The sequence below is a fragment of the Heterocephalus glaber genome, unplaced genomic scaffold (genome assembly GCF_053883595.1).
Source record: "Heterocephalus glaber isolate CG9 unplaced genomic scaffold, H.glaber_assembly_v1.0 deba00000621, whole genome shotgun sequence".
NCBI classification, from domain to species: domain Eukaryota; kingdom Metazoa; phylum Chordata; class Mammalia; order Rodentia; family Bathyergidae; genus Heterocephalus; species Heterocephalus glaber.
The window spans coordinates 27519569-27535590 of NW_028258153.1; the positions used below are offsets into that span (position 1 = coordinate 27519569).

Consider the following 16022-nt stretch of genomic DNA (forward strand, 5'->3'; position numbering starts at 1 on the left):
CTGTTCACTCTTAACTGCTGACAAAAAAAACTCGGGTATCAGGTTCTCTACCACAGATGGCGGAGAAAAAATGTTACCGCTGCCAACTTCAAGTCTAGGCAGCTGTACTCATCCGGAGCACAAGGCTGCCACCTGGTGGCACTGCATGTGGTTTTACATGAATGAATTTGTGTTTCAGCTCCTAATGCCTTTAGGCTGTGTGAGGAAGGATCTTCTTTTCATTTGGCTCCCATCTAGTCGGCTGAGCTAGATACAACAAACAACACGCACAAGGAAGCATATACCTTTCTTCAAAATGTGAATTGATTACATGCCGTAAAATAAGGCAAATCTGCCCGTCTCTAGGAAGGCAATGTCACCCACTGCAAGAAATTGCCAAAGAAGGGTACTTGGTGAGAATGCTAACCATTTAGCTAATGTGCATACTTCCCAGACAACCAAGGGCTTTTTAAAGAAAAGCAATCATTAACCACTCGTGGGATAAATGATGGAAAGAGAGGCAGATGTTGGGGAGCTGAACAGAAAATGCCCGAGGGGCTGAGTAGAGGGTACACTAGGGCATTTACTTGGCTCCAGCTCTTGAGTGTCACAAAAAGCTCCAGCACGGGGGCTGGGTATGTGGCCTAGCACATACAAGGCCCTGGGTTTCATCCCCAGCACTATAAAAACAAAATATAACAAAACAACCCCCATTACAAGTTATTCTATCTCAACATAGGGTTGTTGACTTGACAGGTTCTGGACTTCCTCATCCTGCATTCCCAGATCTTCTCAACAATCCCTTTTATGCCATAAATATTTCACCCAAGAATACATCATTACCGGGTCAATCCCGAATGGGTATGGATTTCCAGAATACACTCCTGGCAGGGCTGGGTCCAGCTGTAGAAAGGGAGTTGTTTCCATTACTTCAGCACTACAGAGAGAGAAAGGGAAAAAACAAAACCAAAGAAAAATGGTCAGCCAGAGGTGAGGAAGTAGGTGGTGCCATAGGTCACAAACTCACAGGCTGTCAAAGCCCAGCAGTGGAGTGACTCCAGGCACAGGCACCGAGAATCTGCCATACGCCAAGTATTTTCCTGGGCACCAAGGCTATAGAAATTGCCCTCTGACCCATAGCCACTTCACAACCCAAGTTTCCAAAGAGTTCTTGGCCTGATTGGAGGGTAGTAAAGAAAATCAGTGGAGTGAGGAGGTGGCTCAGTGGTAGAGCATTTGCCTAGCATGTGTGAGGCCTGGGGTTCCATCCACAGCACCACCAAGAAAGGAAGGGGAGGAGGGAGAAAGGGAGGGAGGGAATAAGGATCGAGAACTGCAGCGTATCAGAAAACCTGCGGTGACAGAAGTACGCGGAAGTTTATGGGATAGTCTAGGAAGTCTCCAGTCCTGAAGGATGGATGGATGTTGTACACTGATATCGTCACCTTAAAAAACATTTTTAATGTTTTTAGATCTGTATCCCATCTGCACCCAGAAGAATGACTGGCAATGAAAAGGAATTTCTCACTCTGTCTCCACAAGCCTCAAGGGGACACAGACATTAAGGGTCAACGCTCTTATAAGGGTTGATGATCTTTCCCTTTTGTGGGACAAAGAATGAGCATTTGAAATAATGCCCAGAAGGCTGATCACCCCTGACCAGCTGATCAGGGAAACACACCTGCCCTTCTGCAGCAGGTGCCAGGGTCTTGGAGAACAGCAGGAGTCAGGAAGCCAGATGGTACTGCCCAGACCCTGAACGTACATGGGGACAGCTGGCCTTGGTGGGCTATCCCGGACACAGACCCCTGGCCAGTGCTTTGCCGCCATCAGACCGTTAGCAGAGATATACTTTGTCCACCAAAGGGAATAGGCATCTCCAACAGGAGGGAACTGGCCTGGCACCCATAGCTAAGCCACAAGTCCTGTGGAACCTAAGTCCCCAAGTTCACCAAACACCAACACCACACCAGGCCATCTTGTGACCATGATGGAGTAAGACAAAACTGATAGGTCTCCCACCACCTCAGCAGCTATTATGTATGGTAGCTGCCCTCTTCCTATCGTGCCTTGCCCCCTCCCCTGTGTGACATCATGCCAAGATGGTTGCTCCCACCAAAGAACAAACCCTTCTTCCCAGTATGCCCCTGTTCCCGCCTAGAGAGTGACCTAATACTAGCTCACCTCCTACCACCTATTGACATCACTGGCTCCTCCATTCCCTAGTCACTACCTCACTCAACCCCACCTCAGCCCCTACAAACCCCACCCCAGTCTCTATAAGACTCTCCCTGTCCCAGCCATATTGCCTTTGTCTCTCCTTTGATCAGAGACAGCCCGGCAGATCTATTCCCCTAATAAAGGCTTGTTGTGGCCTGGTCTGGGCTTGGTCTTCGGCCTTTTACCTGACAAAAACCAAGACAGGTCCACAGTCATGCCTGAGCACAGGCAAAAGAAAGACATTGTCCAAACCACAGAAATGACCAAACATCCCCCATCCTAACCCAGGCCAAATTCTATAAGTTTCTTTTATATCCTCTTACTGGAGTCTCCATGGTCCCCAACCATGTGACACTTCCTGCTTCCTTGCTTCCCTGCTTTGGGCAATGAACCCAACTTGAGCAACCACAGCATGCTCCTGGCTCCTGGTCTTCAGCTGAAGCACACTGTCAATTGCCAAGGAAAACGGGCCTATGACCCAGGCTGTGTCTGGTGACCAAAACCACCTTACTGTGTCCTTCAGCTGTGACGAGAACTGAAGTTTATTCTGCCTCACTCACAATGAGGCTCCGCTTTCACTACGGATGACACTTGGACATGTGGCTGAGTCTCTCTCAGGCTGGGATGCAGCAACCTTCCCCGAGGGGTCTTGAATTAGGGAAGGGGTCATTTGCAAATGCACGAGAGAGCCACATTGCCACTCACACTGCAGAGTGACAAGAAGCCAGTTCACTTGGTCTTTCACAGTCACACTCCATGAAAAATGAAATTTCATATTGGTAGTTTGGAGAAATTATGCAGAATGAACCCACTTCAAAGCTCATCTCTATGCTTATGAGTCTTTTTAGGCATCTCTTCAGGGTATTAATTGCAAAGCCAGAGAGAGAGAGAAAGAGAGAGAGGGAGGGAGGGAGGGAGAGGGAAAGAGGGAGGGAAGGAAGGGAGGGAGAAAAGAAAGCCAGGCATAGCATTGCACACCTATAATCCCAGCACTCAGAAGGCTGAGCCAGGAAGATCACCAAATTGGAACCCACCCTACATAGCAAGTTCAAGGCCAGCCTAGACTATATAGTGAGACCTTGTCTCAAGGAAACACACACACGCAGGCACGCACGCACGCACGCAGATAAAACCATCTGTATTCAACTTCATTCTTTATTTTTCTTGAATTATTTTAATAGTCTCATCCTCTACTATAGCAACCTAGGCCTACCAGAGAAACTAACAACCCACACTACATATTGTTCCTTTCCCTCAGAGTCTACACAGACCTCCCATCATCCAGCCCCTAAAATGTCCTTGAGAAGGCTACTAGTTCAAAGGAAGCCTGGATGGAAACTTTTCTAACTGAAAAATCCTTAGATGAGATTGCTTATTTATCCTCTCCCTCCATTTATGTTTACTACAGATTCCAGTGAGCAAAGATTCAGTGAAACCCTTGAATCTCCTCAAATAGAAATTTTACAATCCCCCTGTGCTTGGGAGAGGCAGGGAGGGAAGGGAGGCTATATAAGGGTGTTCATGCCTCTTTCTCTCTCTCTCCTCCAGCCCTCCCTTCCCATCTGCCCAACCGGAAGTTCATCTATTCAACCAGAAGTTCCAAAACAAGACAAGAAATTTATAGTGATTCCAAGAGGCTGAGCAGACAAATATTAGAAATCATCACTTGTGATATGGGGCTTTGCAATTCAGCCCTGAAAGTACTGTGGGTGTCTCAGGCATGGGATACATACAGCATAGGACCCCTGAAGAGTTACAAGGTCATCAACGATTGTTGCCCTCAGAATCCCCTACTCTGCAGGGCCCTCCTCTCCTCTCCCAATTCATCATACTGACCTTGCTCTCCAACTCTAAAATCTTTCTCCCTCACCATAAAAGTCTGCATTCCTCAAGCATTGTGTTCCAGTCTGTGACTGCTCGTCTGATTAACTGCTAAAATAAGTGTTTCAAAGGCCACCTTCTTCACCATGAATCCAGCTTCCAGGAGCCCCAGATCACCTGTTCCTCCACCAGTTTTCACAACAGTCCCTGATACATGGTACACACTCTACAGCACAAGAGGGGATGAAAATAAATGGTGAATGTTTAAAGTTTTTAAAATGTATTGCAGTAAAAGACAATGCCATTAATTCCCCTCAAGATACTCCTCCCTGGGTTTGAGCTCACTTATCCCATCATTCTTGCCACTTTCTGAAGCAGTTCTGGATGTCCTCTTTCATGAGTATCTTTACACAATGTGATAAAAAATACAGTGAATGCTGCTGAGTGCCATCAAGGGAAAGGCGGGCTCTTAAAAACATTATGGTGTGTCCTCATCCAACTCATTCACTGGATCTGGAACCACACAACTTCTGGCTCTTCCCCAAAGTCAAAATGACCATGAAAAGTAAATGTTTTGAATTGATTCAGAACATCAAGGCAGCCACTAGAGCTCAACTAAAGATACGAAAGAAGATTTCCAGAACTGCTTCAGAAGGCAACAAAACCAACAAGATACGTGTATTAGAAGCAAGAAGGAGTATTTTGAGGGGGTTAATGACAATATGTCTTTTACTGTAACAATTAAAAAAAATTTTAAACTCACTGTATTTTTTATCATACTTCATATATATTTAACTGAGTTGAAATCTTAAAAACTAGCTCCATGCATCACAGGTACAGCACAGTGAGAGAATTGAGCCAAGTCTTGTGCTCAGTAGATAAAACTGAACTGGATTTGCAGTGCAGCTCTGAGCCGAGTCAAGTGGAAACTCTCCTAACCACACAGTCAGAGGCCCCCTGGGTGGGTGGCACACTTACTTCCATGTGCCATTTCTGAACATGGGCTGGACGCTCCAAGAAGAGCCGAAGATGTTGAAAGACTTGGAGAAGCAGTCATTGTAGATCAGACCCGTGTAGATGGAGAAAATTCCCATAAGCATGATCAGGTAGCGCCCATTGAAGAAGGTATTCCAGATCTGGTCCCACGGAGACAAGAGCAGGAATGTCAGAGCCGGGGGGAGGGGGTAATTCTAGTATCCCTGGGGTGGGCACCCTTGGAGGGACCACATGGCCAAGGCAGACATTGACAATCCAAAGAGGAATAGTACACACACAGTGATTCCCCGAGCTTATGGAGTCGAATTACAAAAGTCTTACACTGGCATACACCTGTTACCCCAGCACTCAGAGGCTGAGGCAGGGGACTGCCATGAATTCAAGGACAGCCTGAACTATACAGTGAAACGTTGTCTCAAAAACAAAAATATTGACCTGGGGACTTAGCTCAGTGGCATCTTGCAAGCACAAGGTCCTGAGTTTGATGCCCAGTACCAAAAAATAAAATAAAATAAAAGTCCTGGGCTGAGGTAGATATAAATGTATATCTCAGTTTCTTTCTCAGCCCCTGTTAGAGAATAAACTGGAGCACAAGCCAAAGGCCCTACCTGCTAACGAAAGGCCTGGACATTGCTGGCTGTGTCTCAAGTGCCTCCAGACTACACACCTACACCAAGTCAGACCTCTGGTCTGTGGGTCTTGTGACTGTAGAGCTATGTCCCTGGTATCTACATCTGCTAAGAGGAGCAAAGCACCTTCCTGGAATACTACACAATGTGTCATTCGTTTCAAGAACTGCTGAAGTGGCACAGTGCAACTTTAAATGTTTGCCATAGAAAACGACATCGTTAGGCTTTTTGTTGAAAACTGTATTGGTCACAGGTTGATTCTGCCCACGGATGTTGCTTATGATTAGCCCACTGCGGTATCATGGAGCTCCCACTAATTAACTCCACCTGTGATAAAGGCGCAACCACCATTCAGAGCGTGGCTAGAGGCATGTTTCCACTTGTCAACTGTGTTGCCATGAACACAGCACGATTAACTTTGACTCACTGATAAACTTTAACCAATGCAGACTCGGGAATTCAGTCTTCACCACGTGGAAAATGAGAACTAGGTGCAAGAGGAGAACATCGTATTTGGGATTTCTCTAGGTTTCCCAAGAACCCTGGTCCCAGGCCGATGGGAAAGGACTGGGCCATGAACAAATATTCATAATATTTTCAGTAAAAAATGAAAAAGAAAGCTAGAAATAATATGTACTACTTTGATGCGCTTTTTTTTGCAAATTTTTAAGTTATGTTTTTACGTGAAGCTCACACATACAAAATTGGGAAGATATCCAAAACATTGGGACTTTACCTACATGGTTAGGTTGCTGTGTTTTCCAAACTTTTATAATCAATATGTATTGCTTTTATCAGAAGAAAAAAAAGGTTAGGGACAAAATAAAGGGAAGGAACATCAATGCCTTGTCAAGCCTGAACAAAACAACAAAATAACTACTGATCAAATGGCACCAATTTGGGCTCTTTTTTTGCTTTCCATCTCTATTTTTCTTTTTCTTTTTTTTTTTTTTTTTTTTTTGGTACCAGGGATCGAAATTGGGTCCTTGCGCTTGTGAGGCGGGCGGTGGAACCACTGAGCTAAATCCCCAGCCCTCTATTTTTCAGAAACATACATTCCTCCTATGGGGAAAACGTACACTTCAATACTGTGCCTAAGGAAACTCTGTGAGAGGGCAGCTGGGCACCCACCTCGTTGCTGCTCTTCTGCAAGAGAAATTGTTCCTCATTCAGGATCATCCAGAGGGCTCCCAGCAACATTACCGCTCCGTGACCGCAGTCCCCAAACATCACAGCGAACAGGAAGGGGAAGGTGATGATGGTGTAGGGGGCTGAGAAGGTGACACCCACGTCAGCCTGAGGCCTCTGCACAAGCTGTGTGCTACCCACCCAGCCAGCCAAGACGTCTGGATTGGCCTCTGCATCAAGTTCTTTGTTCTTTCTGATTGTTCCCTGTCCCCACCCAACCCTTGTTTGGCTCCCATACGCATGAGCTCATCCATGAACAGGGATTCTGAGTCCCCAGTTTCTTTGTCTGAGATCATAAAGTTTGACAGGATTGAAAACCAGTTTTTGATCTCTCAATGTCTTCGGTGTTTTTCCATCACCATCTCTGTCTCCACCACTGATATGTAGCACACTCCACCAGCAGTTACTCCCAGGATTCTCAACCCATGGCCTTGCTTCATGGGTGACAAGTTAGCTGGGACTTGCATGCAGTGCTAGGCTGAAGGGCATCTGATCTACCTATTTCACTAACCAGACTACTGAGATCACACAGCACAGGACACTCGATACCTAATCTTTTGACCCAAAGTCCAGTGTGCTTTTGTCTTTCCCACACAATAACTACAGGCCCGTAAAGATGCCCAGCAATGACCGTGATTGTATTATTAAAGGAAAAACAGAATTCAGCTGTCTGGTGAGGCTGTAGCTTAATGCAGAACAGGTAGGGACAAAGAACAAATGTTTTACTAATAGGTGTATATAGATGACTCAAGATGTCAGAAAACCAAATAAGATTTTAGTAATGTCACATTTTTCACAGAGTCACTTCACAAGTCCCCTGAGAGGTACACCTTACCCCAGCTGCCACTTTCAAGCTGCCCCATTGTACTACACATCCCGTCTTACTTGGGTTCATTTCCCGGTAGTTGCCAACGCCATATGCATCAACCATGTTCTGGAAGCCAGCCGTAAATTTATTGGTCCTGTTAAATGTGGGAGGGGCTGTTTTCGATTGCACTTCGGTCATGATGGGGGCCATAGAGGATCCACTTAGTTCCTGCAAAAAGAACAGGTGTCAGGTATGCAAGGGAGGGAGCCTCCAGATGGTGCTAACACCTGGATCTGAGCGTGAACTTGGGGCATCTCTTGACTCTGAGAATGGCGACCTGCATCTGTGAAAAGCCAATGGCTTCCCGAGTAGGTTCCTAACTCATCTCTCAAGAGAGCCTTCAAGAGAACAGAGCCTGTCCTCTCTGGCCTGCCTTATACCTCACCCGTAGACTCTGCACTTTCCCCTTTCTCTCCACCTTCTCATTCAAGAGCTCAACCACTCTGCTAATTCATCCCATCTCCCAGATGGCACTAACTCGACCTTAAGTCTCAACTCTTTTCTCGTTGCCCAGTTGGGTTTGCAAACTCCCATGTCTAACCAATCTCGCAAGATCCAGGAGCCTCAAAGTGAATCCATCACTTTGCCCCAAAGCCACGTTCTCCTTCTGCTCCTGGCACAGATCTTCCATTCTTCCAGATTCCTGGAACTTGGGAATTGTCACACTTGTCACTCCTCCTGACTCAGTCGACACCCCATCCTGATCCCCACAGAAATCAGTCAAATCTCTTCTCCACTTACCCAGGTCTACATGATTCTCCACAATCCCCACCCTGAGAACCTTCCAGCCACCTAAAACCCCAACAGCATTTTGATAGGATTTAGCACCAGCTGAATGAGTGCCCATGGTTCTCAGCTTCAGTCCTCCCAACAGTGAGGTAGATATTGGGAAAATATCATCTTAGAGCAGAGGCAACCAAGACACAGAGAGGTAAAGTAACTGCCTCAAGGTCATACACAAGTGGAGGTGTTTCCTGTTGTATTACTGCATTGTCTTATCACTGTGTGGTTAATACTTCCTTCTGTAGCTTCCTTGTTCTTTTCTTTCTTCTTTTGTACACACCCTGTGGCAGCTGACATCATGCCTACCATAAGTAACAACTGTCCATTGTTGATGACAATAATGACAGCACCAACTATTATGGATACGCAAGTCAGGCAGAAGACACAGGCAGCCAGGGGGGCACTGGGCCCAGTTAGACCAGGACGACCAGGCCTTAGCAGATGAGCAGGAGCCTGTGGTCAGCAGTCAACAAGAACCAGGTGGACAGTTAAGTCCAGGGTGTAACAAGTGACGTAACAGCAAGATGACAACTCTGCTCTTACCTAGCTTGAAAATGTTTCTCCTTCTCACTTTGTTCTTTTAACGGAGACCTTGGATAGTAGACAGACCAAGAGACACCTGCAGACACACGCTTGCTCCATCCCCAGACTTTTCATTGGCCTATTTCTGGTTCAAGTAAGCTGGCTTTAGTCCTACAGGTTGACGTTAGTTTGACTTGGTGTGGTCTGAGCCCTGGTCAATTTCTGGTATAAAAACTCCTAGATAGAGACCCCCATGGCAACCCACTTTCAGGACCCCTCCCGACTATTGGGAGCTATTTCTCTCAATAAACCTTCCTCCTGTTTACCTTCTTTGTCCTCAACTTCATTCTCTGATTTTGTGAGACACAGACCCAGATTACACCGTTACACAGCCACGTGCTCTCCCTTTGCACCTTTCCTCCCCCATCTCCTACCCACACAGGGTCTTTTCCTTCTGTCTGGGAGAACATTTTTGTTACTTCAGAGGACTGAAGAATCTATAAAACCAGCTTTACACTGGGCACAGTGGTGTGTACCTACAGTCTCCGCTTCTCAGGAGGCTGAGGCACCTTTGAGTCCAGGAGTTTGAGGAATATTCCCTATGAAATATAGTGAGACCTTGTCTCAAAAGCACAACAAAACCAAGGCTCCTAAGTACCTCTATAGGAAGTCTGACCCCTTCGTGATTGGTCTGTGTTCATTTCTAGCCCCAGCACTAGGACCCCATCCTTCCAATGGCCTTGCAATCTTTATACTGTAGTGAAGTATTTCTAAAATGCAAACTGGATCATGTCTCCCCGGTGGGGAATGAAAATCAGACTCCTTACACAGCTAGCAGGTCCTTTGGAGTCAGCCCCACAGTCTCTTTCTGAGCTTGCTCTATTCTTTGAACTTGACTCAGCCTCCCTCAGGCACTGGCCTCTAGGAGCGAGGTCCTGCTCCCCACCTCTACACCTGCCTGTTCACTGACCTCTCCCTTTCTGGAAGCACCTCCTGCTTGTGGGGGTGCCTGCGTATAATGCCCCATCTGAGCCAGTATAGGGGTACATGCTTGTAATCCTAGCACTCTGGGAGGTGCCAGAGCAGAAGGATCTTAAGTTTGAGGCCAGCCTGGGCAACTTAACAAGATCCTGTCTCAAAATAAAAAGTTTAAAAGTGCTGGGGTTGTAGCTCAGGGATACAGCACACCTCAGTACCACAAAAGCAAAACACGGGAAAAAGCCCTATCTGAGTAGTTGAGGATCCACATTGCAGGGACACAGTAGTGCATGGAGGTTAAGAGAAACAGTTCCTACACTCAAATCCTGCTTCCTGGCTTCAGCACTGGTTGAGTTACTCTTACTCTTTGTGCTTTAGTTTCCTCACCTGTACAAAAGGAATAAAAATGGCTTCTGCCTCCTCATCCATACCCACCACAAGCCCTTTACTGTCAGACCACTCAGCCTGAGAGCTCTTCCTCCACCTGTCCCCATCTTCTGGAGCATTTAGGGATGTCTGCTCCGGTACCACCTGCTCAGACGGGCTCTTTTGGCAGCAGCCACCATGACTCCCCTGCTCTCAGAACATACGCAGGAAAGGCTGTCCGCCCAAACAGCCCTATCAGCCAGATGGGTTGCACCCCACCCAGTCCTTCATCTAATGGGGTTGATCTCCCTGAAACCCCAAGAAATCACTCAAACAAGCTAACCACACCCTCCAGCAGGAACCAAAGGTCATGGCACCCTCTTGTAACTGCAAAGCCTACTTCCCAGAGGCCTACTGACTCTGCGCCCAAGTGACAGCCCACCGTGTAACCCCACTGGCCTTGTGTGGCACGTGCTGTCCTCCCCAGGCTCTAAGTATATGTGACTGTCATGATTTAAATATGCAGTGTCCCCCAAAAACTCACATTGAGGGCCTGACCCCAAAGCAGTAGTGTTGGGGGGCGAGGCCCAGAGAGGGGGTTCGATAATAATGGTTTGAATGTAATGTCCTGTTGAAGGCGACAGGAACTGGGGCCTAACTGGAGGAAGCAGGTCACCAGGGCACACCTCTGAAGAAAGTATTCAGCCCCTTCGCTCTGCTTCCCAGCCACAATGAGGGGAGCACCTTTGCTCCACCACACCTTCTGCCATGATGTTCTGCCTTACCTCAGACCACAGCAAAGGAACCAGCTGACCGAAAGCTCTGAAACTGTGAGCCAAAATAAACCTTTTCTTCCCCTTTCATTCCCTCCTTGATTTCCCAACCACTGCTCACTGCTGCCTAAAACTTCATCCTCCCAGGCTTGCATGTTGTCCATCTCTCTTTCTAGAAAGTCTGTCAGGGAATGGTCTGCCCCTGTGGCCCTAGATCAGTGAACGTCCATGACAATGAAGACAGAGAGCTCTGAGAATCACAGTGCACAGCACTGAGCACTGTTGCTGGTATGCAGGGAGCCGTCTGAACCTTTTAGCTCCTACCATAGGTGCTTGGTTATTTGCCTCCCCAGCTACACTGTCACCTCCACAAGGTAACAGGTGGAACTTACTAGCCATACTATGGTAACTGCAGTCACAACTAGTAGGGTGGCTGGCACATTAGTGCTCAATATATACTCAAAGATCAAAGAAATGTTACCTATTTGTCAAATACTGAAAACAAACAAGTTTCCTTTATGTCCCCTAGTACTGGGTTAAGAATTAAAGATGAAGGGGCAGGGATTTAGCTCAGTGGTTCCGCCACCTACCTCGAAAGCGCAAGGCCCCGAGTTCAATCCCCGTAACAACAACAACAAAAAAGAATTAAAGATGAAGAAGACAGTTCCACCACCAAGTCACCTGCAAAGCTCAGAAAATTGACAGCTTCCAAGAGTCTCACAGGACGTGGATGAGGTCAGGTGTCACCCACCTTCCCCCTCCACAGCACTATCTGCTACTCACCATCCCTTGCTCTAAGGCCTTCTTGATCCGTGCAGTGTCCGCCACTGGGAACCAGATCTCAGCAATGACACATTGCTGGGTGACATCAATGTTGCACATGTTCAGGATGTGGTAAATGGCTTTCATCTTCTGCACTTTGGTGACCCAGGAGTGCCAGTTGGCAGCTGCTTCCTGCAATAGGCCCTGGCGGTGAGACTCTGTTTGTGTTATGACCTAGGCAAAAATACACAGAAAGACAGGAACATTCTCAGATGTGTTTGACATGGTGGCAAAAATGGAGGCTTATCAGCCATTGTGGCTTCCCCTTCTGGGCTCCTTCCTCTGATATAAAAGGTGCTCATGTGGACTGAGTAGGTGAAAACCCTTTGGCCAGGACTGTATCTTCCTTTGCTTCTAAATTCCACTTAGTCCTATGAGTTGAATTATGCCCCACTCCCCAAAAGATTCTGTTAGAGTCCTAAACTCTGATTCTTTTTTTTTTTTTTTTTGGTACTGGGGATCGAACTTGGGACCTTGCGCTTGTGAGGCAGGCAGCGGCACCACTGAGCTAAATCCCTGGCCCTAAACTCTGATTCTTGTGACTGCACTCTACTTGGATATTACCAAGATGAGGTCCCAGAGGACAAGGGTGGGTCCTAACCCCAAATGATGATGTCTTATGACCTTCAGAGATGCAGGCAAACAGGGAAGAACGTGTGACAACGGAGACGGATTAGAGCAACACATCTCCAAGCCCAGGAGCACCCAGGGGCCAACATCCATCAGAAGCTGGATAAACCAAGGGACACTGTCCTCAGTGTCCTTAGAGGACACATGGCCCTGCAGACGCTTTGCTTTCTGGATTTCTGCCCTCCAGAACTGTGGCAATCAATTTCTATTGTTCTAAGCTACCCGGCTTGTGGTAATTTGTTACAGCAGCCCTAAGAAATGAATTAAAATGCTTTACACATATAATTCTTCCAATGGATGATAAGTGAATCAATGAAGGAAGTAATGGATGATTTGGTGCACATAAAATTTCTTTCATGGGATTAGTTTTCATGCATTGATGATACAACAAATAGGGTAATGTTTTTTAGTAACCTTTCCACATGGCTACTGTAGTATACTATAAAAGACACACGATGGCTCTAAGATTAATAACAGACACAGGGCACACTTATGTGTCTCGAAGGGTCACTTAGCAATGTGATGCAATATGATCTGAGGATTTCCAGAAGACAAGACCAGCTTGACACAGATAAAACTTTCATGAACCTTAAAATAAAGCTTACCCTTACAAGAACAGCTGACATTCCCTGCATGTAAGAAACACCTGCTACCAGCCCTGGACTGAATACTAATGTGAAAAAGGGCAAGAATTTCCCAAACTTGGAGAATGATCTGCAGACAGAGGCCCTGTATGAGTCAGTCAGTCATCTACCACAACTGCCTGGCCTGGACTGCTCGCTGCTCCCTCAATTGCCTGACCCCAGAGGTCTGTGATATTCGTCCTTGGCAGTGGATGGACAGTAAGAGAGAAGTCACTGCTGGGGGAGCTGGTGAGCTAGGACCACCAGACATCCCTGGATGCGACAGCAGCCCAACTCCCACTAAATGTAAGCATGAATAGCATGATTTCTTTTCCACTTCCCCCATGAAATCTATCGGGAGTATACGAGGAAAAGCACTTCAAGGGAAATTGCTTGAGGGAAACACAGTTGTTCTGGCTGTGACAAAGAAGGAACAGAGAGGATTAAAGAAATGAAACGATGTCTAGGAGGGAAAAAGTGTCTGTTACGAAGGGTTTTCTTTTTTCTTTTTTCTTTTTTTTTTTTTTTTTTGGTACCAGGGATTGAACTCAGGACCTTGTGCTTGCAAGGCAGGCACCAGAACCACTGAGCTAAATCCCCGGTCCCCTCGAAGGGTTTTCTCACACACACACACACACACACATACACACACACACACACACACACACACACTTCCAAATCTACTCATTGAGGTCTTAAAATTGTGCCAGCCCATGTAGCAGCCACATGCAGCTACTAAAATTTAAATTTAATTAAAAATAAACAAAAAATAGAACAAATCCTCAGTAGCATGGGAACTAGCACAAAGAATCAACAATTGGGATCTCATCTTATTAAAAAGCTTCTGCACTGCAAGAGAAACCACCAACAGAGCTAAGAAACAACCTACAATGTGGGAAAAAATTTTTACCAGCTGCTCCTCAGACAAAGGACTACTATCTAGAATATATCAAGAACTAAATAAAATCAGACCCTCCAAATATAAAGACCTAATTCAAAAATGGGCATCTGAAATGAACAGACATTCTCAGACAAAAAGGTAAAAGTAGCAAATAAACATATGAAAAAATGTTCAACATCACTGGTCATTCAAGAGATGCAGATGAAAACAACACTTGAGATTCCACCTCACCCCAGAAAGAATGGCTGCTATCATGAAATCAACCAATAGCAAATGCTGGTGGGGTTGTGGGGAGAAAGGAACCCTTCTTCATTGTTGGTGGGAGTGTAGACTGGTGCAACCACTGTGGAAATCAGTATGGAGATACTTCAAACAACTAGGATTGGAAGTCCCATTTGACCCAGCTATTCCCCTGCTGGGTATCTTCCCAAAAGAATTAAAAGAATCCTATCACAGTGATATATGTGCACCCATGTTTATAGTGGCACAGTTTGTAATAGCTAAAACTTGGAAACAGCCCAATTGGCCATCAACTGCAGATTGGATAAAGAAGATGTGTTTTTTTTTTTTTTAAATAAAATGGAGTACTACTCAGCCATAAAGAATGAGAAACTAGAGACATTAATAGCTAAGTGGATGCACATTGAGGTGATACTCTTAAGTGAAATAAATAGGACACACATTTGTAAATACCAAATAGTTTCTCTGGTGTGAAAAACTAAAAGTGTAAATAAGAATCAAAATGTATAATTGATATTGTGAAATAGGAAGAAAATGTCTAAAGAAACAGGTAAAATGGGAGGGGAAGGGGAAAGGAAAGAAGGGAAAAGAAAAAATATGAGAAAAGGAAAAACATGGAAACAGTCTTTGTAAATAGGGAGGGGTGAAGTGGGTGAAGGGAAGGCAGGGGAAGGGGGAAACATAAGAACAAATATACATCACGTAAAGGCACATGATCCCAATGAGAAATGTAACTGTATTATGTACCTAAAATATACCAATAAACTAAATGGAAAAACAATTTAAAAAATAAAAATTCAGCTCCTTGGTGGCATTAGCCATGTTTCAAGCACTCAGTGGTCACCTGAGGCTCACTGCAGCAGCACTGCACAGTGCAGGTGATGGGAGACTTCCACCACCCCGGAAGTTCTGCTGGACAGTGCGGTCTAGAGTGCATCACGGGGTGGATGGAGGCCCTGGTGACCTCAATGGTCACGTACAAAGCTGCAATGACTGACAAGCGTTCTGGTCACCGACGTGCTTGGTGTCACCCTAGACAATGGCAGGGCTTACCGTGGAAATGAATTTGGGATGTACAAGTGTTCGCATGGTGAAACTAGAGTTGCTGTTTTTACAGAATTCCTCGGCCAGCTTAAACAATTCACAACAGGCCAAACCGGTTGTTCAACTTAGCTGACTGTTTAGTGGGACCCTAGATTCAGTCTAGGCCGAGGCAATAAAGAACTCCTTGATCTGATTGGGGTGGCTGCCCCCAGGCTGAGGAGGGCCATGGTCAGGCTGAGGAGGGCCATGGTCAGTTCTAAACCTGGGAGAAGGATTACTGACAAGCAGAATCATTACCCTACTGAACACTGCTTTCTAATTGTGCCATCTTCTGCAGCTGCAGCCAGAGTGCAGTGAACATCCGAGCCAGCCATACAGACAGGCTGGGGACAGAACTGCACTCCCCTCAGATACAGGCCTGACCCTCTCACTCACCGTGGCTAGGTCTTCCAGCCTCACATTGACGCTGGCCAACATCTCTCTGCGCTCCGCCGCAGGCTCCGGGCAGGGGTAGACAGTGGCTCGAAACCTGTGTTTAACGGGGACACAGGTGGGCTTTTGCTGAAAAGCACCTGCTGTCCTGTCCCTGCTCTGTGAGACTTGGGCCAGACAGCCACTCTTTCCTCCAATACCTTCCTC

The 16022-nt window shown here is 46.3% G+C and overlaps 1 protein-coding gene across 3 annotated transcripts in view; it reads right to left on the bottom strand.

Annotated features, from left to right (window-relative positions):
- The window catches only part of Atp6v0a4 (ATPase H+ transporting V0 subunit a4), a 69930-nt gene that overhangs the window by 17801 nt on the left and 36107 nt on the right, over positions 1 to 16022 (bottom strand). For all 3 annotated transcript variants that reach the window (XM_004851249.4, XM_004851248.4, XM_087205907.1), the window contains 6 exons: positions 15819 to 15912; positions 11907 to 12119; positions 7719 to 7869; positions 6777 to 6916; positions 4999 to 5156; positions 823 to 916 (listed from right to left, as the gene is read on the bottom strand). In XM_004851249.4, the coding sequence (XP_004851306.1) occupies positions 823 to 916; positions 4999 to 5156; positions 6777 to 6916; positions 7719 to 7869; positions 11907 to 12119; positions 15819 to 15912 (850 nt within the window). The remainder of the gene's footprint in view (positions 1 to 822; positions 917 to 4998; positions 5157 to 6776; positions 6917 to 7718; positions 7870 to 11906; positions 12120 to 15818; positions 15913 to 16022) is intronic.